Raw genomic sequence first — 20,323 nt, 5'->3', positions numbered from 1 at the left:
CAAAACACAAATTGCTATGTCTCAGCTCCTTTTATCATGAGGTACTTGGCAGAGGAGTGTAACCCCTAAGGGTTCTTTGGGGCTGAAGGAGTTGGCATGTTAATTGACTGAACAAGAAGAAGGGGAAGAGCCTGGCTGCATTAGAGCAGGGAGTCAGAGCCCCAGTTCAGGCATGTGGATGCTAACCTGCCCACATCCTGTCACATGGGGTGGGTGCCCCTCTGCCAGTTATAAAGGGTATTCAATACAAACACTTTCCATGTCATTATTCTACGCTATACAGAGCTTACAGATGGTTTCCTTTCCTGGAATGAACAAATCTGTGATGCACAACCTTTGTCTGGGAAACACTTCTTTATGGGTGAAAGAAACTTAGAGTAAGGTTTGGGCTCTGGATAAGTAGAGTTATATCAGGCTGTTAAGTCAGGCTGTCATGGAGAGGGAAAGGGGTGCTGCAAAAGATATGGGGATGTTACAAAAAGGCTACACAGCCTGACCATGAGGTGGTGCAGTGGATAGAGCATCTGCCTAGGACACTGAGGACCCACGGTTGAAACCCCTAGGTCCCTGGCTTGAGCATGGGCTCATCCAGCTTGAGTGTGGGATTACAGACATGACCCCATGGCCACTGGCTTGATGCCCAAAGGTCACTGGCTCAGCTGAAGCATCCCCCCTCAACCCCCCCACCCCCTCTCCCCTATCAAAGCACATATGAGAAAGCAATTAATGAACAACTAAGGTGCCACAGTGAAGAATTGATGCTTCTCATCTCTTTCCCTTCCTGTCTGTCCCTTTCTCTCTCTCTCTCTCACTTAAAAAGAAAAAAAAAACAAAGAAAAAAAAGAGGGCTACACATTAGGATAGAATTTGTAGGCAGATTCTGGCTTCCATTCAGAAAAGCAGAGAATCCTGGTAAAATGGTCTGCCTATCTTTTTTTTTTTTTTTTTTATTCAGTGAGAGGAGCAGAGACACAGGCAGACTCCTGCATGCCCACCGAATGGGATCCACCTGGCAAGCCCACTAGGAGGGATGCTGTGCCCATCTGAGGCATTGCTTTGTTGCTCAACAACCCAACTCTTCCTGAGGCAGAGGCCATGGAGCCATTTTCAGCACCTGGGGCCAACTTGCTCCAATAGAGCCATGGCTTCAGGAGAAGAAAAGAGAGAGTGAGAGAAAAAAGCAAGAGGGGGAGGGCTGGAGAAGCAGATGGTTATTTCTCCTTTGTGTCCTAACCAGGAATCTAACCCAGGATATCCACACACCAGGCCGATGCTCAACCCCTGAGCCAACTAGCTAGGGCCTATTTTGATTGAGACCCTCAAGCATACTGCATGGTTTCTTGAACAACTTTGAAGCCAAGGATCTACATGTTAGCAAGGCAGGCTCTGTGCTTACATTCTGGACCCATCTTTTCCTTTAGCCTCTGATAGAAACAGGCTTTTCTGGGAAAATTCAAATATGAGCATGTTGGTTTCCAGTCCTGATGATTTCTTTGGAGAATTTTTCCAAGAGTCTTGCCAAGCACACTCAGGGCAGGAATTGGGAGAGAGGCCCTGATGCTGGGTGAGTGGCTGCTCTGTGCTGGGTTCTGCTGGGCTGTTCAGAAAATGTGCTTTGAATAACCAGCCACTGTGGGGACTGATAGGTGTCTGTACCCATATATTTCACAGAGAGGATTTTGTTCTGGGTATAGCTTTTTAATTTAACTTACATTTTTGAATAAATAACATAGGCACATTGTCCAAAATTCAAAAACACAAAAAGATACACCAGGAAAAGCAAGACTCCTTCCCAATTATCAGATTCTTGAGAGTTAGCCAGAGGTATTCTGTTAATGTACAGCATATGCATATATATATATATATATTTAAATATAAATGGCAAAATAATACAGAGCTTGGTAAAAGTAGGTTTGCAGTTGTGAGTACCTGAAACAGTTTACTCTTATATTATTATTTATTAATTATTATATTATTTATTTGTATTACAACTGTGGAAACTTAGATGTAATTTTTTAGATTATCAAAAAAGGAAAAGTAAAGCATGTATACATATTTCTATATAATTGAGGCAAAAAAATATCAAAATGTCTTTGGGGCAATGAGTTGAGGATGGGGAACAATGTGTACATGTGTGTGCCTAGGTAGAACAAGTATCTTGATCCATAGAGCCTGCCTGCCATTCTAATGATATTTTTATAGTTCTTGTCAAAATTCACGTATATGAGAACTTAAAATTACCTAGTTATTTACCTGGTGGAAGAGTTGGTTGGAAAAAGTTCTCCTTGATATTTTAGGTGCGTGTGACAAGGGAGTCGCTGTTGGAAAGGCTCTTATGTGGAATTACGTAAGGAGGAAGCATTTTTTTCTGAATTCTGAGCAGCAGACCCAGTGTGAGACCCACCTGCGGATTCGTATGGAGCGGTGCCAAGGCCGTTGAACTCTGCTCTCAGTACATAGGGCATAACACAATGCTCTCGGCAGAAAAGTAAATAAGTTCAGAATCAGGAGTTTTTCTTTTTCCACCAGGAAACAACTTACGGCTGAGATTCCTGACAGTTTGAGGACTCTCATGGTCTGGAGAGCACCACAATGCAGTGTCCTGCTGCCCTGCCTGGTGGGCATCTGGAGAAGGACATGTTGTCTCCAAGTGTTTTATATATTGTTTCAAATTTTATTTTTGTATTACACTGTACATTCAATATTATTTTTTTGTTTCAAGTGTACAGCACAGTGGTTAGATAATCATATACTTTACAAAGTGTTCCCCCACCAATATTTCCTGTTTGCACCTGGCACCATACATAGTTATTATAATAATATTGTCTATGTTCCTTATGCTGTACTTTACATTCCCGTGACTGTTTTGTAACTACCAGTCTGTACTTCTTAATCCCTCACCTTTTGCACCCAGTCCTCCAATACCCCTCCCATCTGGTCATTCTGATCTCTACATCTGTGAGCTTCCCCGCCTGCTTAGTTTCACTGTCCTTCACAAGGAAGAGAGTTACTGGAATTGGATCTGTAAATAGGAGGAAGCTGCTTGTCAGGTTGGAAGGAACAGTGTGAGGAATGTGCTTTGGGGTTTGCTCTGGGGCAAATCTGAACTCTTTCCTCTCTCCCCTTTGTCCACACAACCTTCCTTGGACTACCCAGGCTTTGGATGACACAATTTCCATGAACTCACTTGCCACAGTCCAATATTTTAAGGAGTAAAAATGAAAATCATTTCTAAAGTTTTATTTTATTAAAATATAGTGGCAAACATACATTATATGAGTTTCAGGTGTACAATACATTGATTCAACATTTACGTACCTTATGAAATGACCACGATAAGTTTAGTAACCATTTGTCACAATAACTTACATTATTATGACATTATTGACTGTTTTCTCTGTGCTGTACATTACAGGCCTGTGACTTATTTATAACCTTTGATTCACTCAAAAGAGGTATAACAGGAAAAGTCAAGCTTGAGAAGCAAGGCTTGTTGATGCTGTAGTGGTTCTGCGATCACATGGTTCTCTCCCTGTGTATGTGGTCTGGGTTCAGATTTCCCTTTTCTTGTAAGGACACCAGTCATTGAATTAGGCACAACTTCATTTTAACTTGATAACATCAGTGAAACCCTGTTTACAAATAAATTCACACTCACAGGTGTCTGGGCTTAGGGCTTTGACACATCATTTTAGAAGACCCAGTTCAACCTACAACACACCCTTGCCCATCTCTCTCCTGGACAATTGTGCTGGCCTCCTACCGTATCTCCCTGTTTTCAGGACCTCCCCTCTCATCTGTCTACACTGCCAATAGAATTATCTATCTTTATGTAATGTAGAGGGAAAAATCATATTATTCTATGCTCTGTTACTCCCAAAGATTAAACTTGTGATTTGACAAAGCCCTTCACAGACTGTTCTCATTTGAGAGCTGGACCTTTTGTCCTCATGGCACACTATGGAACAGGGACTTGTCTCTCTTACACAAGATCTTAACTGAAGCTGGCCTTCCTGAGTCATGTGCCTGCTGGCCTTCCTGAATCATGTGCCTGCCCAAACTGCTGATTAATCTCCCCTTCTACTGGGCTTTCCAATTACTTGCCCTAAGACTTTGGGAAGTGGTTGGATTTCTTGAATGATTGTTCCTAAGGATGCTGTACTTGCATATCTCCTCAAATACTGCTTTACTATACTTTCACTTTTATAACTCTGTTCATTGTTATTGTTTTGTTTTGTTTTTTGCTCTGCAGAAGTTTTTAGTTTGAATTAGTCCCACTTACCTATTTTTGTGTTTTGTGCTTTTGGACTCCAAAAGTATGATTGGCAAGGTCAATGTCTAGAATGTTTCTCCCTATGTTTTCTTACAGAAGTTTTACAGGTTCATGTCTCTCTCTCTCTTTTTAAACAAGAGAGAGACAGACAGACAGAAAGGGAGAGAGATGGGAAGCCTTAACTCATAGTTGCAGCACCTTAGTTGTTCATTGATTGCTTTCTCATATGTGTCTTGACTGAGGTGCTCCACCTGAACCAATGACCCCTTGCTCAAGCCAGCTACCTTGGGCTCATGCCAGCGATCTTGGGCTTCAAGCCAGCAACGTTGGTGTTTAATTCAGCAACCTTTGGGCTCAATCCAGCAATCATGGGGTCATGTCTATGATCCCACACTCAAGCTGGTGATCCTGCGCTCATGCTGGTGACCTCAGGGTTTCTAGCCTGGGTCCTCAGCATCCCAGGCCCATGTTTTATCCACTGCACCACCGCCTGGTCAGGCTCCTCAATTTTTAATTAAAGAAGGCAAGATTGCCCATCAGAAGGCAGTTGGATTATATTTACTCATGAAGCTGGTGTTTACAAAACTGTCCTCTTGCCTAATCTGTGGTGACGCAGTGGATAAAGCGTTGACCTGGAATGCTGAAATTGCTGGTTCAAAACCTGGGCTTGCTTGGTCAAGGCACATATGACAAGCAATCAATGAAAAACTAAAGTGAAGCAACTGTGAGTTGATACTCCTCGTTCCCACCTCCCTCTTTCTGTAAAATTAACAAATAAATCTTTATAAAACACCCAAAACTGTTCTCTTTTTTCTTAACCCAGTCTGACAAAATGGCACATCTCTTGTGAATTTATTTCCTGTGAAAGCATGTGGAGTGGGAGGGTGGGTTGGAGTGTGAAAGTGTTTTCATTGAGAGTAGAGAGGGTTAATGATAATAGTACTCATACAGAGCTTAGTAGGGTGAAAACTATGTGAAGCATCTTCTTATCCAGCTTGCCATCTTAGAGATTGCAGGACCTAGATTTTTCTCTGACATAGTAACAATAAAATGAAATCAATTGCACAACTTAAGTGAGTGAGTCCCTAAGATCTTAAAGGAGCCAGGTATTTGCCCATGTGGTTAAATTTCAGTTAAATTTTAGTAGCATGATCTATATGCAGAGGGGTAGAGAAAGAGCCATACAAGGTCAATTGTATCTAGAAAGTATCTTTCAGTATAAGTGCTATACATTTAACAGGTCCGAACCTGGCCCAGGGGGGAAGGTATGGAAGGTGGACTTAGACAGACTGGGTTGTAACTCTTTCATTAAAGCAATATAGTCTTTGGTGAGTGATCCTTTACAAGCATTAGTGTTCTAAGCTGCGTGAAAAGCGTTTGGTACAATTCCTGGCAAAAAGCAGACACTAAAAATGTCAGATGCTATTATTATTTTGTTGTTATATGAATGACTCCAAATAGTCTCACCTGCACCCAAAAATTTAACTAATTCTTACCTAATCACCTAAGTACCCTAGTGGGAATGCTGGTTAAAAACTCACGTGGATCTTTTATGTTGTTGGGTGAAGGGCTTTTTATAAGGAGCTCTTTCAGTGACATAAAAAAAAAGTATTAGAGGTAGTAGAGTAATTTTAGAGAAAAATGTAGGCCATGTATTATTGTAACTTATATAAACTATTATAACTCAATTTAAAGGTGAAAACAATATTTTACCAAGAAAAAGAGAATTTTTATTTAAAGGAAATAGCAGAAACCTGGATTGAGACAAGTGTTAAAATTGGACAATTTTGTCAATTCTGAAAAAGCCAAAAGAAGAGCCCTCCCCTCTCCTAAAAAATTATGAAGTACCAAACTTGAGGAGTAATTCTGTGTTGTTTGGGGTTTTTTTTTTTTTTGTTTTTTTTTTTCAGATTTCTGCATATATTGCTTATTATTTTGTTGTTATATGAATGTTGTGTGGGAAGGGGGACAATTCTTATATTTTCCATATAACTGTTTTGGGGTTTAAAATGAGGGTTTAAAACTATAGAGTTCTCTTTTGAGACATTTTCTCTCTGTAACATTTCTCTCTTTCCTATAATTAGGTGAAAATGAAATCCTTGCAACTATACGTGCAATTTCCAGCAAAAACCAGATCTGGAGATCGTATATTGGCATGGGCTATTATAATTGCTCAGTGCCACAGGCTATTTTGCGGAACTTACTGGAAAACTCAGGATGGTAATGTATTATTTGATTAAAAACAGAAGTATTATAATTTAATTTACATAATTCTCTCTATTTTCCCACATCCCCTTGTAGTCTAGAACTTATCCATTGACAACTGTATTCATGCTGTCTATAACCTCTAGAAACCTACCTGGCTTCCTTTGGCTTGGGAAATTTCCTTCCTATCCATGAACATTATATATGTTTTCCACTTATTTGTATCTTCTTCAGTTTCTTTATTCAGTTCTTATAATTTTTTTTTTTGTGGGAGAGACAGAGAGAGTCAGAGAGAGGGACAGATAGGAACAGACAGACAGGAAGGGAGAGAGATGAGAAACATCAATCATCAGTTTTTCGTTGCAACACCTTAGTTGTTCATTGATTGCTTTCTCATATGTGCCTTGACCATGGAGCTACAGCAGACCAAGTAACCCCTTGCTCAAGCCAGGGACCTTGGGTCCAAGCTGGTGAGCTTTGCTCAAACCAGATGAGCCCGCACTCAAGCTGGCGACCTTGGGGTCTCGAACCTGGGTCCTCCACATCCCAGTCTGATGCTCTACACTGAGCCACTGGTCAGGCAGTTCTTGTAATTTTTGAGTATAGGTCTTTTACATCCTCGGTTAAATTTATTTCTAGGTATTTTATTTATTAATTTTTAATGCCATTGTAAATGGGATTGTGTTCTTAGTTCCTCTTTCTGATTAGTGTATCCAAATGCAATTGGTTTCTGGATATATCCTGCTACTTTTCTGAATTCATTCAGTTCTATTAGTTTTTTGGTGGTATATTTAGGATTCTCTATGTATAGTATCATGTCATTTGCAAATAATAACAGTTTTACTTCATCTTTTCCAATTTGGATGTCTTTTATTTCTTCTTTTCTGATTGCTGTGGCGAGGACTTTTAGTACTAGTAAATAAGGGTGGTGAATGCAGACACCTTGTCTTGTGTCTGATCTTAAGGGAAATGCTTTTAGTTTTTGCCTGTTGAGTATGATGTTGGCTGTGGGTTTGTCATATATAGTCTTTATTACATTGAAGTATATTTTCTCTATTTCCACTTTGCTGAAAGTTTTTATTATAAATGGGAGCTGGGTCTTATCAAATGTTTTTTATGCATCTATTGATAGGAACATGTGACTTTTACCCTTTACCTTGTTTATGTGGTGTATCACATTTATTGATTTACGAATATTGTACCAACCTTGCATTCCTGGAATAAATCCCAGTTCATCATGGTGTATGACTTTTTTAATGTATTGCTGGATGCTGCAATATTGCAAATATTTTGCTGAGGCTCTTATTTTGTATTTAAAATATTCAGTCACCTCTAAAGCACACAGAGACAGAGATATGCAAACTCATCTAAGAATATAAACTTTGACAATTTTGACATTTTATTTATTTTTTATTTTATTTTATTGGCTTTAGAGAGAGAGAGAGAGAGAGAGAGAGAGATACATCAATTTGTTGTTCCACATATTTATGCATTTGTCTATTTATTCCTGTATGCACCCTGACCAGAGATCAAACCCACAACCTTGATATATCGGGATGATACTCTAACCAACTGAACTACCTGGCCAGGGCAACAATTTTGACATTTTGGAAAGTAAACCTGAAAATACCCTACTTACTTTCAAACCTGGCACAAAGTGTTCTTAATACTATGAATAGACAGGTGGTGGCAACTACTTATGACATGTGAACTTATGCTCTCCCATTATCACCCACAAGTATAACTGGTTTCTGTGTGTTTAGATCTGTGAGTGAGGGAATGTGTTTGCCATCAGCAGAGCCAGCCCTCATCTGCTGCCTCAAATGCAGACCTGTAGTTCTGAGGACCAAGGCATTTGTTTAGCTCACAGCATAAGTTAAGCTGCATGGGGAGCATAGCACCTTTGCATCTTTGTCTGCTTTTGCACAAGAACAAAGGTAGTCCTGGTTGGTGAAAGTGCTTTGTCCTAGATGCAGCTATTTGTGCCGCACCATTTTGGGAGCGAGGTCTGTTGGCATCCCTGTCCAGAACTCTTAATTACAATATGCTCCATTTCTTTATTAATAACAGATCAGGAAAGAAACGTTGAAAAACTAGTTTTTCTGCTTTTGTTGTGTGTATGAAAGTATTTGTATTGCTGAGGGCAACTTTCCACTGTGGTATGGGTAAAAGTTTGAATGGTAAACTCCAAGTTTGATTTTAAAAGCAAGCGGTCTTTCTTCCCCATTACAAAATAAGCTGCGAAAGTGCGCAGATGGGCGACAGTGTTCCAGCTGTCTGAGTACTGGCCAGTGGCCTTACAGAATATTCACCATATTGTTTCCTGGCTGTGAGCTGATGTGTTCATTTAGTTTAGAAGCCACCAGCAATGTAAGAGGGAGACAATATTCTTTTCAGTCCTAGTTTTTGGGTACTGTTTAAATATTAATTCTTTCTGTTCTCCGAAAGCAGATCTGAACCAGAGGGTGCTACTGCCAGCAGTGATAGGGAGAGCTGTGCACATGAGGGTGGTAAACTTCACCACCCCTCTTAATGGTTTCCATAGAGATGGAACCAACAAATTCCGGTGACGTGAGGTGAAAATAAATGGACAACATAGCCTCAAAAGAATACAAACATTTGGGCTCTTACAAGAAAATTTACATCAGCTCTAGAATTTATTTTATGAGGTCCACTATTCCAAATTTTTGACTACTGATAACATCAGTAAACTAAGTGTAAAAAAGTTTATATTTTCTTTGTGGCTATTTCTGTTTTGTGTAACTTTGGCACTGGATTAAAATGAGAGAATCTCATGAATATTTGTCTTACTACAAAACCCCCCACTGCCTCCCCTTTTCTCAATTCCAAAGGAAAGTCACAGCCAAAATCATAGAGAATACTTATTATTTTGGAATAATATTAATTCCATTTGAATACATCAAGCATCCTATTTAAAACAGGACAAAATGCTTTCTTGGATATGCGGATACTTTTTTGTTTTTTAACACATCTAGAAACCACAACTAATTGAGTTGAATAGTTAATTGGAACATAAACATTATAGATCAGAAACATATTTTCTTAATCACTGTGTTTTGCCTAATTGTTGAGATGACTAAACCCTTGTATGCAAGATGGCAGCCCTGTGCTAGCATTTTTCTCCTCAAATGAGGTTTTTTTTTATATATCCCTGTTTGAAACTCAACAGTCTAAGAGTCCTTTAACAGATTATTATGAAGGGCATTAATGTATTTTTTATTTTAGTAGTATAAAAACCCGTAGATTATTAAAGTTTATAAGTAAAAGAAAGTGGGTTTATATATTTGACATCTTTGCAAGAGAACAGTTTTAAAACTCTCTAATAAGCATCAGTCTCAGCTTGGACTTACATAAAGCTTGAGCAAGAAGAGAAAGTCTGAGCAAAAGAGAGAGGAATAGTTAATCTCAAAGGCTGTAATGGAAGGAATAATACAGTCTCAGATATGAAGGACTGTGCTTGAGAGGTTTGGAGCTTCCTCCTGCAGGTAATAGGGAGCCATTTCATTTAGGCAGGAGAGTCAAATATACACACTTGCATATTCAAGAAGAGAAACTAATTTTCTTGGGACCTAGTTGGATAAAGACTAGGGAATGTGGCCCTGGCCAGGTGGCTCAGTCAAATACACACACGCACCACAAATGTTCGATAATTTCCTATTTTAAGCACTGTGCTGGCTAGTATGACAACACAGAAGAAAGGGGGTGAATATAGGAAGTAGGAAAGAAGACTAATAGCATTTGGTCACTATTTAGGGCTAAAAAAAATCAGAGTTTCTTCCTTGAGAGTTGACAGAATAGTGATGCCTTTCAGGGAATAAGAATATCCAGAAAGAGAAATTTTCTTGGGACTTGGTTGGAGAAAAACTAGGGAATGTGGCCCGGGCCGGGTGACTCAGTAAATTAGGTGGACCTGGCACACCAGAGGTCATGGGTTTGGCTTCCCAGTAAGGGCACATAGGAGAACAAATCAATGAGTGAACAACTAAATAAACCAACTGAGTGAAACAAGTGATGCTTTCTTTCTCTGTCCCTCTTCCCCTCTCTCTTTCTCTATCTCTGCCTCTCTCAATCAATGAAAAAAATTTTTTTTAATTAAGTGGAAGGTGAGGAGGCAGAGACAGACCCTTGCATATACCCCAACCAAGATCTACCTGGCAAGCCCACACTACAAGGTGATACTCTGCCTGTCTGGGCCGCTGCTCCATTGTTTGGCAATTGAGCTATTTTAGCACCTGAAGTGAGGCCATGGAGCCAGCCTCAGTGCCTGGGGCCAACTTTGCTCAAACCATTTTAGCCATGACTGTGGGAGGGGAAGAGAGAGACAAGTCGGGGGGGGTGGGTGTGAGAAGCAGATGGTCACTTCTCCTGTGTGTGCCCTGACCGGAAATCGAACCCGGGACTTCCACATGCTGGGCCGATGCTTTACAACTGAGCCAACTGGCCAGGGCAGAAAACATATTTTACAAAAGAAAAAGAACAGGAAATATGAAGCTGATATGGGATATGATGAATTTCCAGGAAAAAAAATAGTTTCCAAGTAGAAATATCTAGTAATATATGAGTAGAACTATGAATAAATTCTTTAGGAAAAGTCTTTTAATTTTATTTATTTTTTAAAGATTAAAAAAATTTTTATTCAGTTTTAGAAAGAGAGTAGAGAGAAAGAGAGAGAAAAAAGAGGGGAAAGAGCAGGAAGCATCAACTCCCTTATGTGCCTTGACCAGGCGAGCCCAGAGTTTTGAACCAGCAACCTCAGCATTCCAGGTCAATGCTTTATCCACTGTGCCATGCAGGTCAGGCATTAAGGGCCAAAAAAAAAGGATAAAAGGATAAAAAACAAGTTTTTAAAATAACCAACATTTTGACAGGATTTTACCATTTTTAAATATATTTTAAAATATAATATATTGAATTTCAATTTTAATCTCACTTGAGTACTAAAAAAATATAACATAGGTGTTGTTAACTCCACTGATCACCAAGAAAAATTGGCAGAGAATGTTTTAGTTACTTGTCTCAGTTAATAGGTAGAAAGTTAAAGAAGTAAGGTTTAAACCCAGGGCTGCTTTCTTGTGTGTGAACATACAGGGAAACATTGGAACATTGGACTAGGTAAGGGAGTACTAGGTAAGGTCTTTCTAGAGAGGAAAATGGAAATATGTAGTGAAAGCCTGAAAATTATCACATAATTCAAAATTTCATTTCTAGAAATTTATCCTAAGGAAATAGTACAAAGATGAGGCTGTTCACTATTTTTAATATTTAAAACCACAAATAATATTCAACCTGAGGGGACTTGTTAAATAAATTATAAATAAAATGATTTAATACCACATAACAACAAAAATTATGTTGTTGAATAATATTTAAAGTTATCAGTAACTGCCTGTGGAATAATATTAATGGAAGGGAAATCAAGCTACAAAATTATACACAGAGTATAATCTTACTTTAAATACGAATAGGATTATGATGTGGAAAAGAGACTGAAATCAATTAACCCAATTGTAATAATTTACAAAATATACAAGATCAAATCATCACATTGTACACTTTATATATATACAATTTTATTTATCAGTTATATACCTCAAGAAAGTTGGAGAAAAAAGGAATGTATAAAGAAAAGGCATAATCAAGAAGAAAAAGGAAAAAAGAAAAATAGGCAGCATTCTTGAGTGTGCTCATCACAAAAGAGAAAAAGAAAAAGACTGAAAAGATGAACGTGTCTAAGATAATCAGAAAAGCCTGGCCTGTGGTGGCTCGGTGGATAGGGCATCAACCTGGACTGCTGAGGTCACTGTTATGAAACCCTGAGCTTGCCCAGTGAGGGCACAGACGACAAGTAAGCAATGAACAACTAAATGAAGCAGCTATGAGTTGATACTCTCCCCCAACCCCCATAAAATAAAAATTTAAAAATCTTAAAAGGAAAGATACTCAGAAGTTTGTGACTATGTTCCTGACACATAGAATATGGTTAATATATGGTAGCTGATATTTTTAACATTTGGAACATAAAATTAAAAGAAAGTAAAAATTACAGTTAATCTCACCACCCACAGAAAGCCAATGTTTACATTTTTATTGATTTGTCATTTCAAATTTACAAAAATGGTATCATGGTATTTACATTTAATTTTTTTAAAAATTTAACTTTTAAAATTAATATATCATGAGCATTTTTTCATGTCAGTAGATACTCTTTTGCACATCTTTTTTAATGAATGCATAGTAATATATGCAATTGTCTATGTAATCATTCGTCTAGTAGACATTTTGTTGCTCGTTTTTCAATATTAAATTTAGTGCTGTGAGGAATTCTCTGGAGCATTGCTCTCTCTCTGTCTCCTTATTGTATATTCTATATCTATCTTTATGGATATACTGACTCTTTCCCATTTATTAGATGGACTGGCTGGTATGTATGTATGTATGTGTGTGTGTGTGAAAGTTTGTGCATCTATTTGTCAAATAATGATTGTGTGTAAAATGAAAGTTTCATGCCAGCCAGGCAGTCTAAATATATGTCTTCATGGTGGCTGGCCCTGCTCTGTGTGAAAGTCTTATTTAATCTGAGGTCACAATTGCCCTTTGTCTATGTCTTCTGTGTGACTCCACTTCTGCTCAGATTCCCTTTCTACTTTGTCTGCATCAAGTATTGTGTGCCTCGTTCATTCCAGTTCACCACCCACATAGAATCTGGCCAACTGGCTTACAATTCCTAAACCATGCTGTTCAAGGAGTTAACTGAAGCAAAAATTCACTCTGCTCTGTATACACATGCACACACACTTCTACACACCAATAAAAGTTTCAGTAAAATTATTTCTGTCCTGACATTGGACTGCTTGGTAAGGCAAACTTCCCAACCCAGTTTTCCCTCACTGGTAAGAAGACATTTGATTGCAAAGACTTCAAAAGAGAAAAAGAAAAGATAGATGGCAATATCCTGAACATGATTACCAGAACAGGAGAGAAAGAAAAAGGGCTTAAAAAAATGAAAACCAAACACCTAAAAATTTCCCCAAATCCTCTACTGTGGAAAGAACAAACAATGGAGATATGAAACAATGTCAATCACATATGGGAGCATGGACTCCAATCTGACCCACTTCGGTGAAATGGATTCTTGGTAAAGAAAAAGCAGCTCTGTCATAAGTCCTCAGTCACCCTCTAATTTATCACCTTCTTTTCCTTTTCCCTCATTGATGAGAGAGAGAGAGAGAGAGAGAGAGAGAGAGAGAGGAAAGGGAGGAAGATAAAAGGGAAAGGGAGAGAAAGAGAGAGAAGTATCAACTTGTTCCACTTAGTTATTCCATTTAGTTGTACACTCACTGACTGCTTCTTGTACATGCCATGATCCAGGATTGAACCTGTGATCTCAGCACACCACGATGACGCTGTATCTACTGAGCTATCAGGCAGGGACACACCTTATTTAATTTTCTTTAATATATTCACTCTGAAATAATTTTATTTTTGCCCCATTACAATGTATTCTGGAGATCAGGTACTATTTGTTATCCATGTGCTTATTAGGCATCATTAGAAGCTATCAAATTTTTCTTAGTAAGCATGTGGTAAATATTTGTATGATGAATAAAGAAATAAAGGAAAGGAAAAAAGGATGAAGCTTCTGAGTGGGTTAGCTCACATATCTAAAGCAAAATTTTTGGTTTGACCAGGGGGTGGCGCAGTGGGTGGCTGGGATGCTGAGGACCCAGGTTCAAAATCCCGAGGTCGCCAGCTTGAGTGCGGGGTCACTGGCTTGAGCATGGGATCACAGATATGACCACATGGTCACTGGCTTGAGACCAAGGGTCGCTGGCTTGAAGGCCAAGGTTGCTGGCTTGAGCCAGGGTTCACTGGATAGGCTAGAGTCCCCCCCCCAAACCCTCTTCCCCCCGTCAAGGCACGTATGAAAAAGCAGTCAATGAACAAATAAGGTGCCTTATCTATGAGTTGATGCGTCTCATCTTAACCTTCTTGTCTGTCTGTCCCTGTCTGTTCCTCTCTCTGTCTCTCATACACACACACACACACAAAAGAAATAAAGAAAGAAACATTTTGGTTAATAACTGGAGGAGATAAGATTAGAATTCATGTTTATGCTGCCTCTAACCATTTTTATCTTTGAGTTTTAATAGCTATGGGGTTAATGTCCATAAACTCTTAATAACTAAATAATGAGAACTTTTAAATAAGCCTATTAATTTCTTAGGAACATGTCGAACTTCTGGTTAGTTTAAAACAAAGATTCTCTCTCCAGTAAACAAGTTTTGAGTACTAGATAGTACATTCAATTTTTATTACTTAGAAATTAAATTTAATGGGTGACGCTGATCAATAAAAGTACATAGATTTCAGGTGAACATCTCTATAGCATTTGAGTTGTTGATTGTGTTGTTTGCCCCTCACCCAAAGTCAAATCATTTTCCTTCCCTGTATATTTGTCCCTTTTTACTTCCCTCTCACACCACCCCGTAATCACTTCTTTTTTTATCTGTGTCCATGAGTCTCAATTTTATATCCCACCTATGTGAGGTATATATTTGCCCCTCTTTACTTCCCTCTTCTTCTAGATAGTAGATTCTTGAATACTTACGTATTATAAAATAAAAATTTCTGTTTATACTATTATAGGTAGGCTCAAGTGGATTGTAAGATACAGCTTACAATAAAGCACATACATACAGTAAAATCATTAAAATAGAAATGTAAAACTAAGAAATCACTTAGAGGAATAGAAAAAGTAAGTACTGATTATCCCCAAAGAATATCGTTACTACGACTTAATTCTGAGCTTCCTTATAGAGGCCAAAAGGGAAACTTACTGATCTATTATATAATTCTTAAGAAAGGCAAACTTAAATTTCAGGTAGTACATTCTAAAATGAAGACATTTCATGACTTTTTCTGAATAGTAGAGTCACAGTATGGACATGGCCTTTTGTGTTCCTCACAGGCTCACCCAGTATACTCCGTATCAGCCAGAGGTGTCTCAGGGGAGACTGGAGAGTTTACTGAATTACCAGACCATGGTGTGTGACATCACAGGCATGGACATGGCCAACGCATCCCTGCTGGATGAGGCGACTGCGGCTGCAGAAGCAATGCAGCTGTGCCACAGGTGAGAGTTCCAGCAGGAGACTCTGTCAGGGTAATGGACATCTTCCAGTTCTTCTCCTTTGGGTCAAAAGCTCTGATTTTTTCCTATAGAATAGAGATGCATTTCGAAAGGTAGAATTGCTGGGTCATACTGTGGTTAGTTAATAATTGCTCTGCAGTTCTCATGTAGATGGTCATCGTTGGGAAATCCGCCCACATTTATGGTGTATCTGAGGTTTTGTGCTTCTGGGCTCGCCCATGTAAGTCTCTTTCTTGGCTTCCACAGATTTGAGTGGTGGTGAGCTCCAAACTTGCTCAGCAGGCCCTTCTGCTTCCCAAGTAGCCCTGGTAGGGGGAGGTTCAGGCTCTTCCTCCTGTCCTGGATGGACAGCTACAGAGGAATGCTGCCCACCCACTCCTCTGGTTATGATTCTTAGCTTTTCACTTATTTTCATCATTTCTCTTCCTCATCCATCTTCTTTCCCATCCACCACCACTGATTTTGCTAAATAAGATTGGAATTGGATTTCAGTGGAAATCTATTCAGTAAGGGTTATTATTAGTCATTGATGACCCAGTATTTTTTATACTGTCAATGTAAGAATTGTCCACACCAGTAAAGAATTTTATTTGAGTCAAACTGACAGCATATGCCAGGAAACAAGACCTCAAATGCTTGGGAGAATAACAGGATTGCAGCTTCTTTTATGGATATGAAGTTAAGGTGGGAACTAAGGAAGATCACCTGGAGGTGAGAAAAGCAAGGCAGGGATTGGATTATAGCAGGGGTAGTCAACCTTTTTATACCTACCGCCCACTTTTGTATCTCTGTTAGTAGTAAAATTTTCTAATCGCCTACCGGTTCCACAGTAATGGTGATTTATAAAGTAGGGAAGTAACTTTACTTTATAAAATTTATAAGCAGGCCCTGGCCAGTTGGCTCAGTGGTAGAGCGTCAGCCTGGTGTGCAGAAGTCCCGGGTTCGATTCCCGGCCAGGGCACACAGGAGGGGTGCCCATCTGCTTCTCCATCCCTCCCCCTCTCCTTCCTCTCTGTCTCTCTCTTCCCCTCCTGCAGCCGAGGCTCCATTGGAGCAAAGATGGCCCGGGTGCTGGGGATGGCTCCTTGGCCTCTGCCCCAGGCGCTGGAGTGGCTCTGGTCGCAGCGGAGCGACGCCCCGGAGGGGCAGAGCATCACACCCTGGTGGGCAGAGCGTCGCCCCTTGGTGGGTGTGTCGGGTGGATCCCGGTGGGGCGCATGCGGGAGTCTGTCTGACTGTCTCTCCCCATTTCCAGCTTCAGAAAAAATACAAAAAAAAAAAAAAAAAAAATTTATAAAGCAGAATTACAGCAAGTTAAAGCATACAATAATAATTACTTACGAAGTACTTTATGTCAAATTTTTGCCAAGTTTGGCAGAATAAATCTTTATAAAACAACTTACTATAGTTAAATCTATCTTTTTATTTATACTTTGGTTGCTCCGCTACCGCCCACCATGAAAGCTGGAACACCCACTAGTGGGCAGTAGGGATCAGGTTGACCACCACTGGATTACAGGATAGTTAACAAGATGATGTGCTTTCTTGAAATAGGTTAGGGTTTATTCTAAAGGCCTGTTAATCTAGCTGCACAGAAACAATGGACAGGGCTTACTAAAGGCAAAGATAAACCTTTTACTAAAGGTTTCATGTTGCCTGACCAGGCAGTGGCGCAGTGGATAGAGCATTGGACTGGGATGCCGAGGACCCAGGTTCGAGACCCCGAGGTCGCCAGCTTGAGCGCAGGCTCATCTGGTTTGAGCAAAAGCTCACCAGCCTGGACCCAAGGTTGCTGGCTCAAGCAAGGGGTTACTCGGTCTGCTGAAGGCTCGTGATCAAGGCACATATGAGAAAGCAATCAATGAACAACTATGGTGCCGCAGTGCGCAACGAAAAACTAATGATTGATGCTTCTCATCTCTCCATTCCTGTCTGTCTGTCCCTGTCTATCCCTCTCTCTGTCTCTGTAAAATAAAATAAATAAATAAATAAATAAATAAAAATAAAGATTTCATGTGCTTAGGGCATGACTAACCACCAGGACCTGCCCAGTTAGGACTTTCTGATCAGATCACCCTGTGAGGTTACTTTCCATAGAACTACTCTTTTTGTCTGCAATAGTAGGCTCAGATTTTCTCTAAGCACCATCTTTGCTTTGCATTCTTAAAGGATACTCTGATTTCTTTAATGTTCATGCTTGAATTTGAATTTCCTTGTCAACAGACACAACAAGAGGAAGAAATTTTTTGTTGACCCTCGTTGCCACCCACAGACAATAGCTGTCGTCCAGACTCGAGCCAAGTAATTGCTTTTATTCATATTTTGAACTCAGAGATAATGTCATACTCATTTCAGCTGATTTTCTCCCTTCCAAGCTGATTGGAGGTGAGCCTGGTTTAAATTGGGGTTGTTGAGTTTTATTTTTTGTACCACTTTCTTCCCAGGATCTCACTGGTAAGTAAAACAAGTCAGAATTGAGGAGAAAATACACAGTGGCTTTAGTTGCCTTTGCTTTGTATAATCATGTTGTTTTGTTTTCTTTTTGTAAAATATTAAAATAATTTGAACAGTGTTGCGGAAACTTTGAAAAACAGAGGGAAGAAAGAAAAAGAAACTCTTACACAACTTTAAGGTTTCGTGTGTCTTCCAGCAAACATCTTTGTAGTCTGTTGTAGGTGTAGAATGATCTAGAAGCAAGTGTATTATATTTTAGTACTGCAATCATATAAAAAAAAAATAGAGCATGACCACCACTTGTGGGTGTGTTTATTTACTTTCTTCTTGTAAAAACTGGGTAGTCTTTCTCCCACCCATACAACCATCCTTTCAGAAGGGGTTTCTCACAGATATTGGAATGAGATGCTTTTAAGAACCTAAGGAAGCTCTCCTCCTTATTTTATTGATGGGTTTCTATTCACCTAAGACTGATCCAAGGTGAAGGCAGCAATGGTACTACTATTACAGATTGGCTCTTTAGCCCTAGGAGGTGATGCTTCTGGTTTTCTCTCAGAAGCTGGTTCTGACAGGAAAGGGGGGATGGTAAGGGTGGACAAGAAAAACAGAAGCTGCGCTGTTAGATGCAATTGAGTTGGTGTGAAACCCTGTTACCACTGAAGGCCCAGGTATGAGATGGGTGTGTGTGTGTGTGTGTGCACTCACTGTGATGGGGCAATGGAAGAACACTGAGAAAGGACACAGAATATGAATGCTGTATTATGGAAAGGAAACAATAGGTAATTTGGTTTTCTCTTATAAACCAAAACCATGATTGTTCTTTGTCTTCTCTCTTTCCAGATATGCTGGAGTCCTCATTGAGCTCAAGTTACTCGATGAAATGGACTTCAGTGGAAAAGATGTCAGTGGAGTACTGTTCCAGTACCCAGACACTGAGGGGAAAGTGGAAGACTTTACCGAACTCGTGGAGAGAGCCCATCAGACTGGGGTAGGCAAACCTCACGTGAGGTGTGTCTCAACTTTGAATTATTATTATTAATTTTGGTGTATCTTAATGTATATACCGTTATCACCTGGAATGGTAAAGCTATCTCCTTCTTACCTCCTTTATTCAAGTTTGCTTTGTTTGTTGATTTTTGGCACATAATAGGCACTCGGTATATATTTTGAATGAATGACTAGGTGAACTTCCCACATTGAGAACCAACTCTGCAAGTCTGCCTGAAAGGGAGGTCATTTCAAGCACTGCTGTTCTCTCACTACTTTCCAGGAAATTAACAATCTTGTCCATTATCTCTTTTTTCCTTTCTAGAGTTTGGCTTGCTGTGCTACTGATCTTTTAGCTCTGTGTATCTTGAGGCCTCCTGGAGAATTCGGCGTAGACATTGCCCTGGGTAGCTCCCAGAGATTTGGGGTGCCGCTAGGCTATGGTGGACCACATGCAGCTTTCTTTGCAGTCAGAGAAAGCTTGGTGAGGATGATGCCTGGAAGAATGGTGGGAGTAACAAGGTAAAGCAGCTCATGTTTCTCCTCGTTTATTGTGGCATTGGTTTGCCCTGCTCCTTCTCTTGATCACAAAAGTTGTTGATTGTTCTTTAAACTTAATTCTGTCATTTGGGGTTGATTAAAGAAAAGTACAACATAGATTCAGAAGAGAATCTGTTTAGAGTATGAACTCTGGACTAGTTAGTATCTCTTCTCAAATATCGTGAGTTTGTATGTATTTGAAAAGTATGTGTGTAATTCATAACATATTTGTTCTGAGGTCATATAAATAAATTTATTTAGGTTGAAGAATGCCTTGAAAGACTGAATATTTTAGGTGTGTTCTATATTTAACTAGTTTCTTTTTCAAAGGTATTATCATGTCATACAGATGTGTACAGACAAATGCGATGAGAGATTGTCATGCACACTGAGTGAGAGCCATATTTCCTAGAGGCCTGCCACGTGGCCATTGGAATAATTTCCAAATGGACTTTCTTGAGTGCTTCTCATTGATGAAGCTCCTCAGATTGATAATATAGGGAGTATTTAAATTCTTGTGCTCTGGCATATATCATCAGTTTGGCTCAAATAAATGCTTATAAAAATTTTTTAAAATTTAGATAAATACTATGATTATTATTTGGAAACCTGGCATGATCTTTTTGACCTTTCATAAAAGCTGGTCTATTAATGTAAGTGAATAGTCTGAAGTAGTGGATGATGTGATGGTG

The 20,323-nt window shown here is 39.4% G+C and overlaps 1 protein-coding gene across 2 annotated transcripts in view; it reads left to right on the top strand.

Moving 5' to 3' along the window:
* The window catches only part of GLDC (glycine decarboxylase), a 107,626-nt gene that overhangs the window by 18,224 nt on the left and 69,079 nt on the right, over positions 1–20,323 (top strand). For both annotated transcript variants that reach the window (XM_066257220.1, XM_066257221.1), the window contains 5 exons: positions 6,358–6,493; positions 15,468–15,632; positions 17,874–17,951; positions 18,945–19,092; positions 19,417–19,613. In XM_066257220.1, coding sequence (XP_066113317.1) covers positions 6,358–6,493; positions 15,468–15,632; positions 17,874–17,951; positions 18,945–19,092; positions 19,417–19,613 — 724 coding nt within the window. The remainder of the gene's footprint in view (positions 1–6,357; positions 6,494–15,467; positions 15,633–17,873; positions 17,952–18,944; positions 19,093–19,416; positions 19,614–20,323) is intronic.

The sequence above is a fragment of the Saccopteryx bilineata genome, chromosome 2 (genome assembly GCF_036850765.1).
Source record: "Saccopteryx bilineata isolate mSacBil1 chromosome 2, mSacBil1_pri_phased_curated, whole genome shotgun sequence".
NCBI lineage: Eukaryota > Metazoa > Chordata > Mammalia > Chiroptera > Emballonuridae > Saccopteryx > Saccopteryx bilineata.
This window is presented reverse-complemented; position numbering and strand designations above follow the sequence as displayed.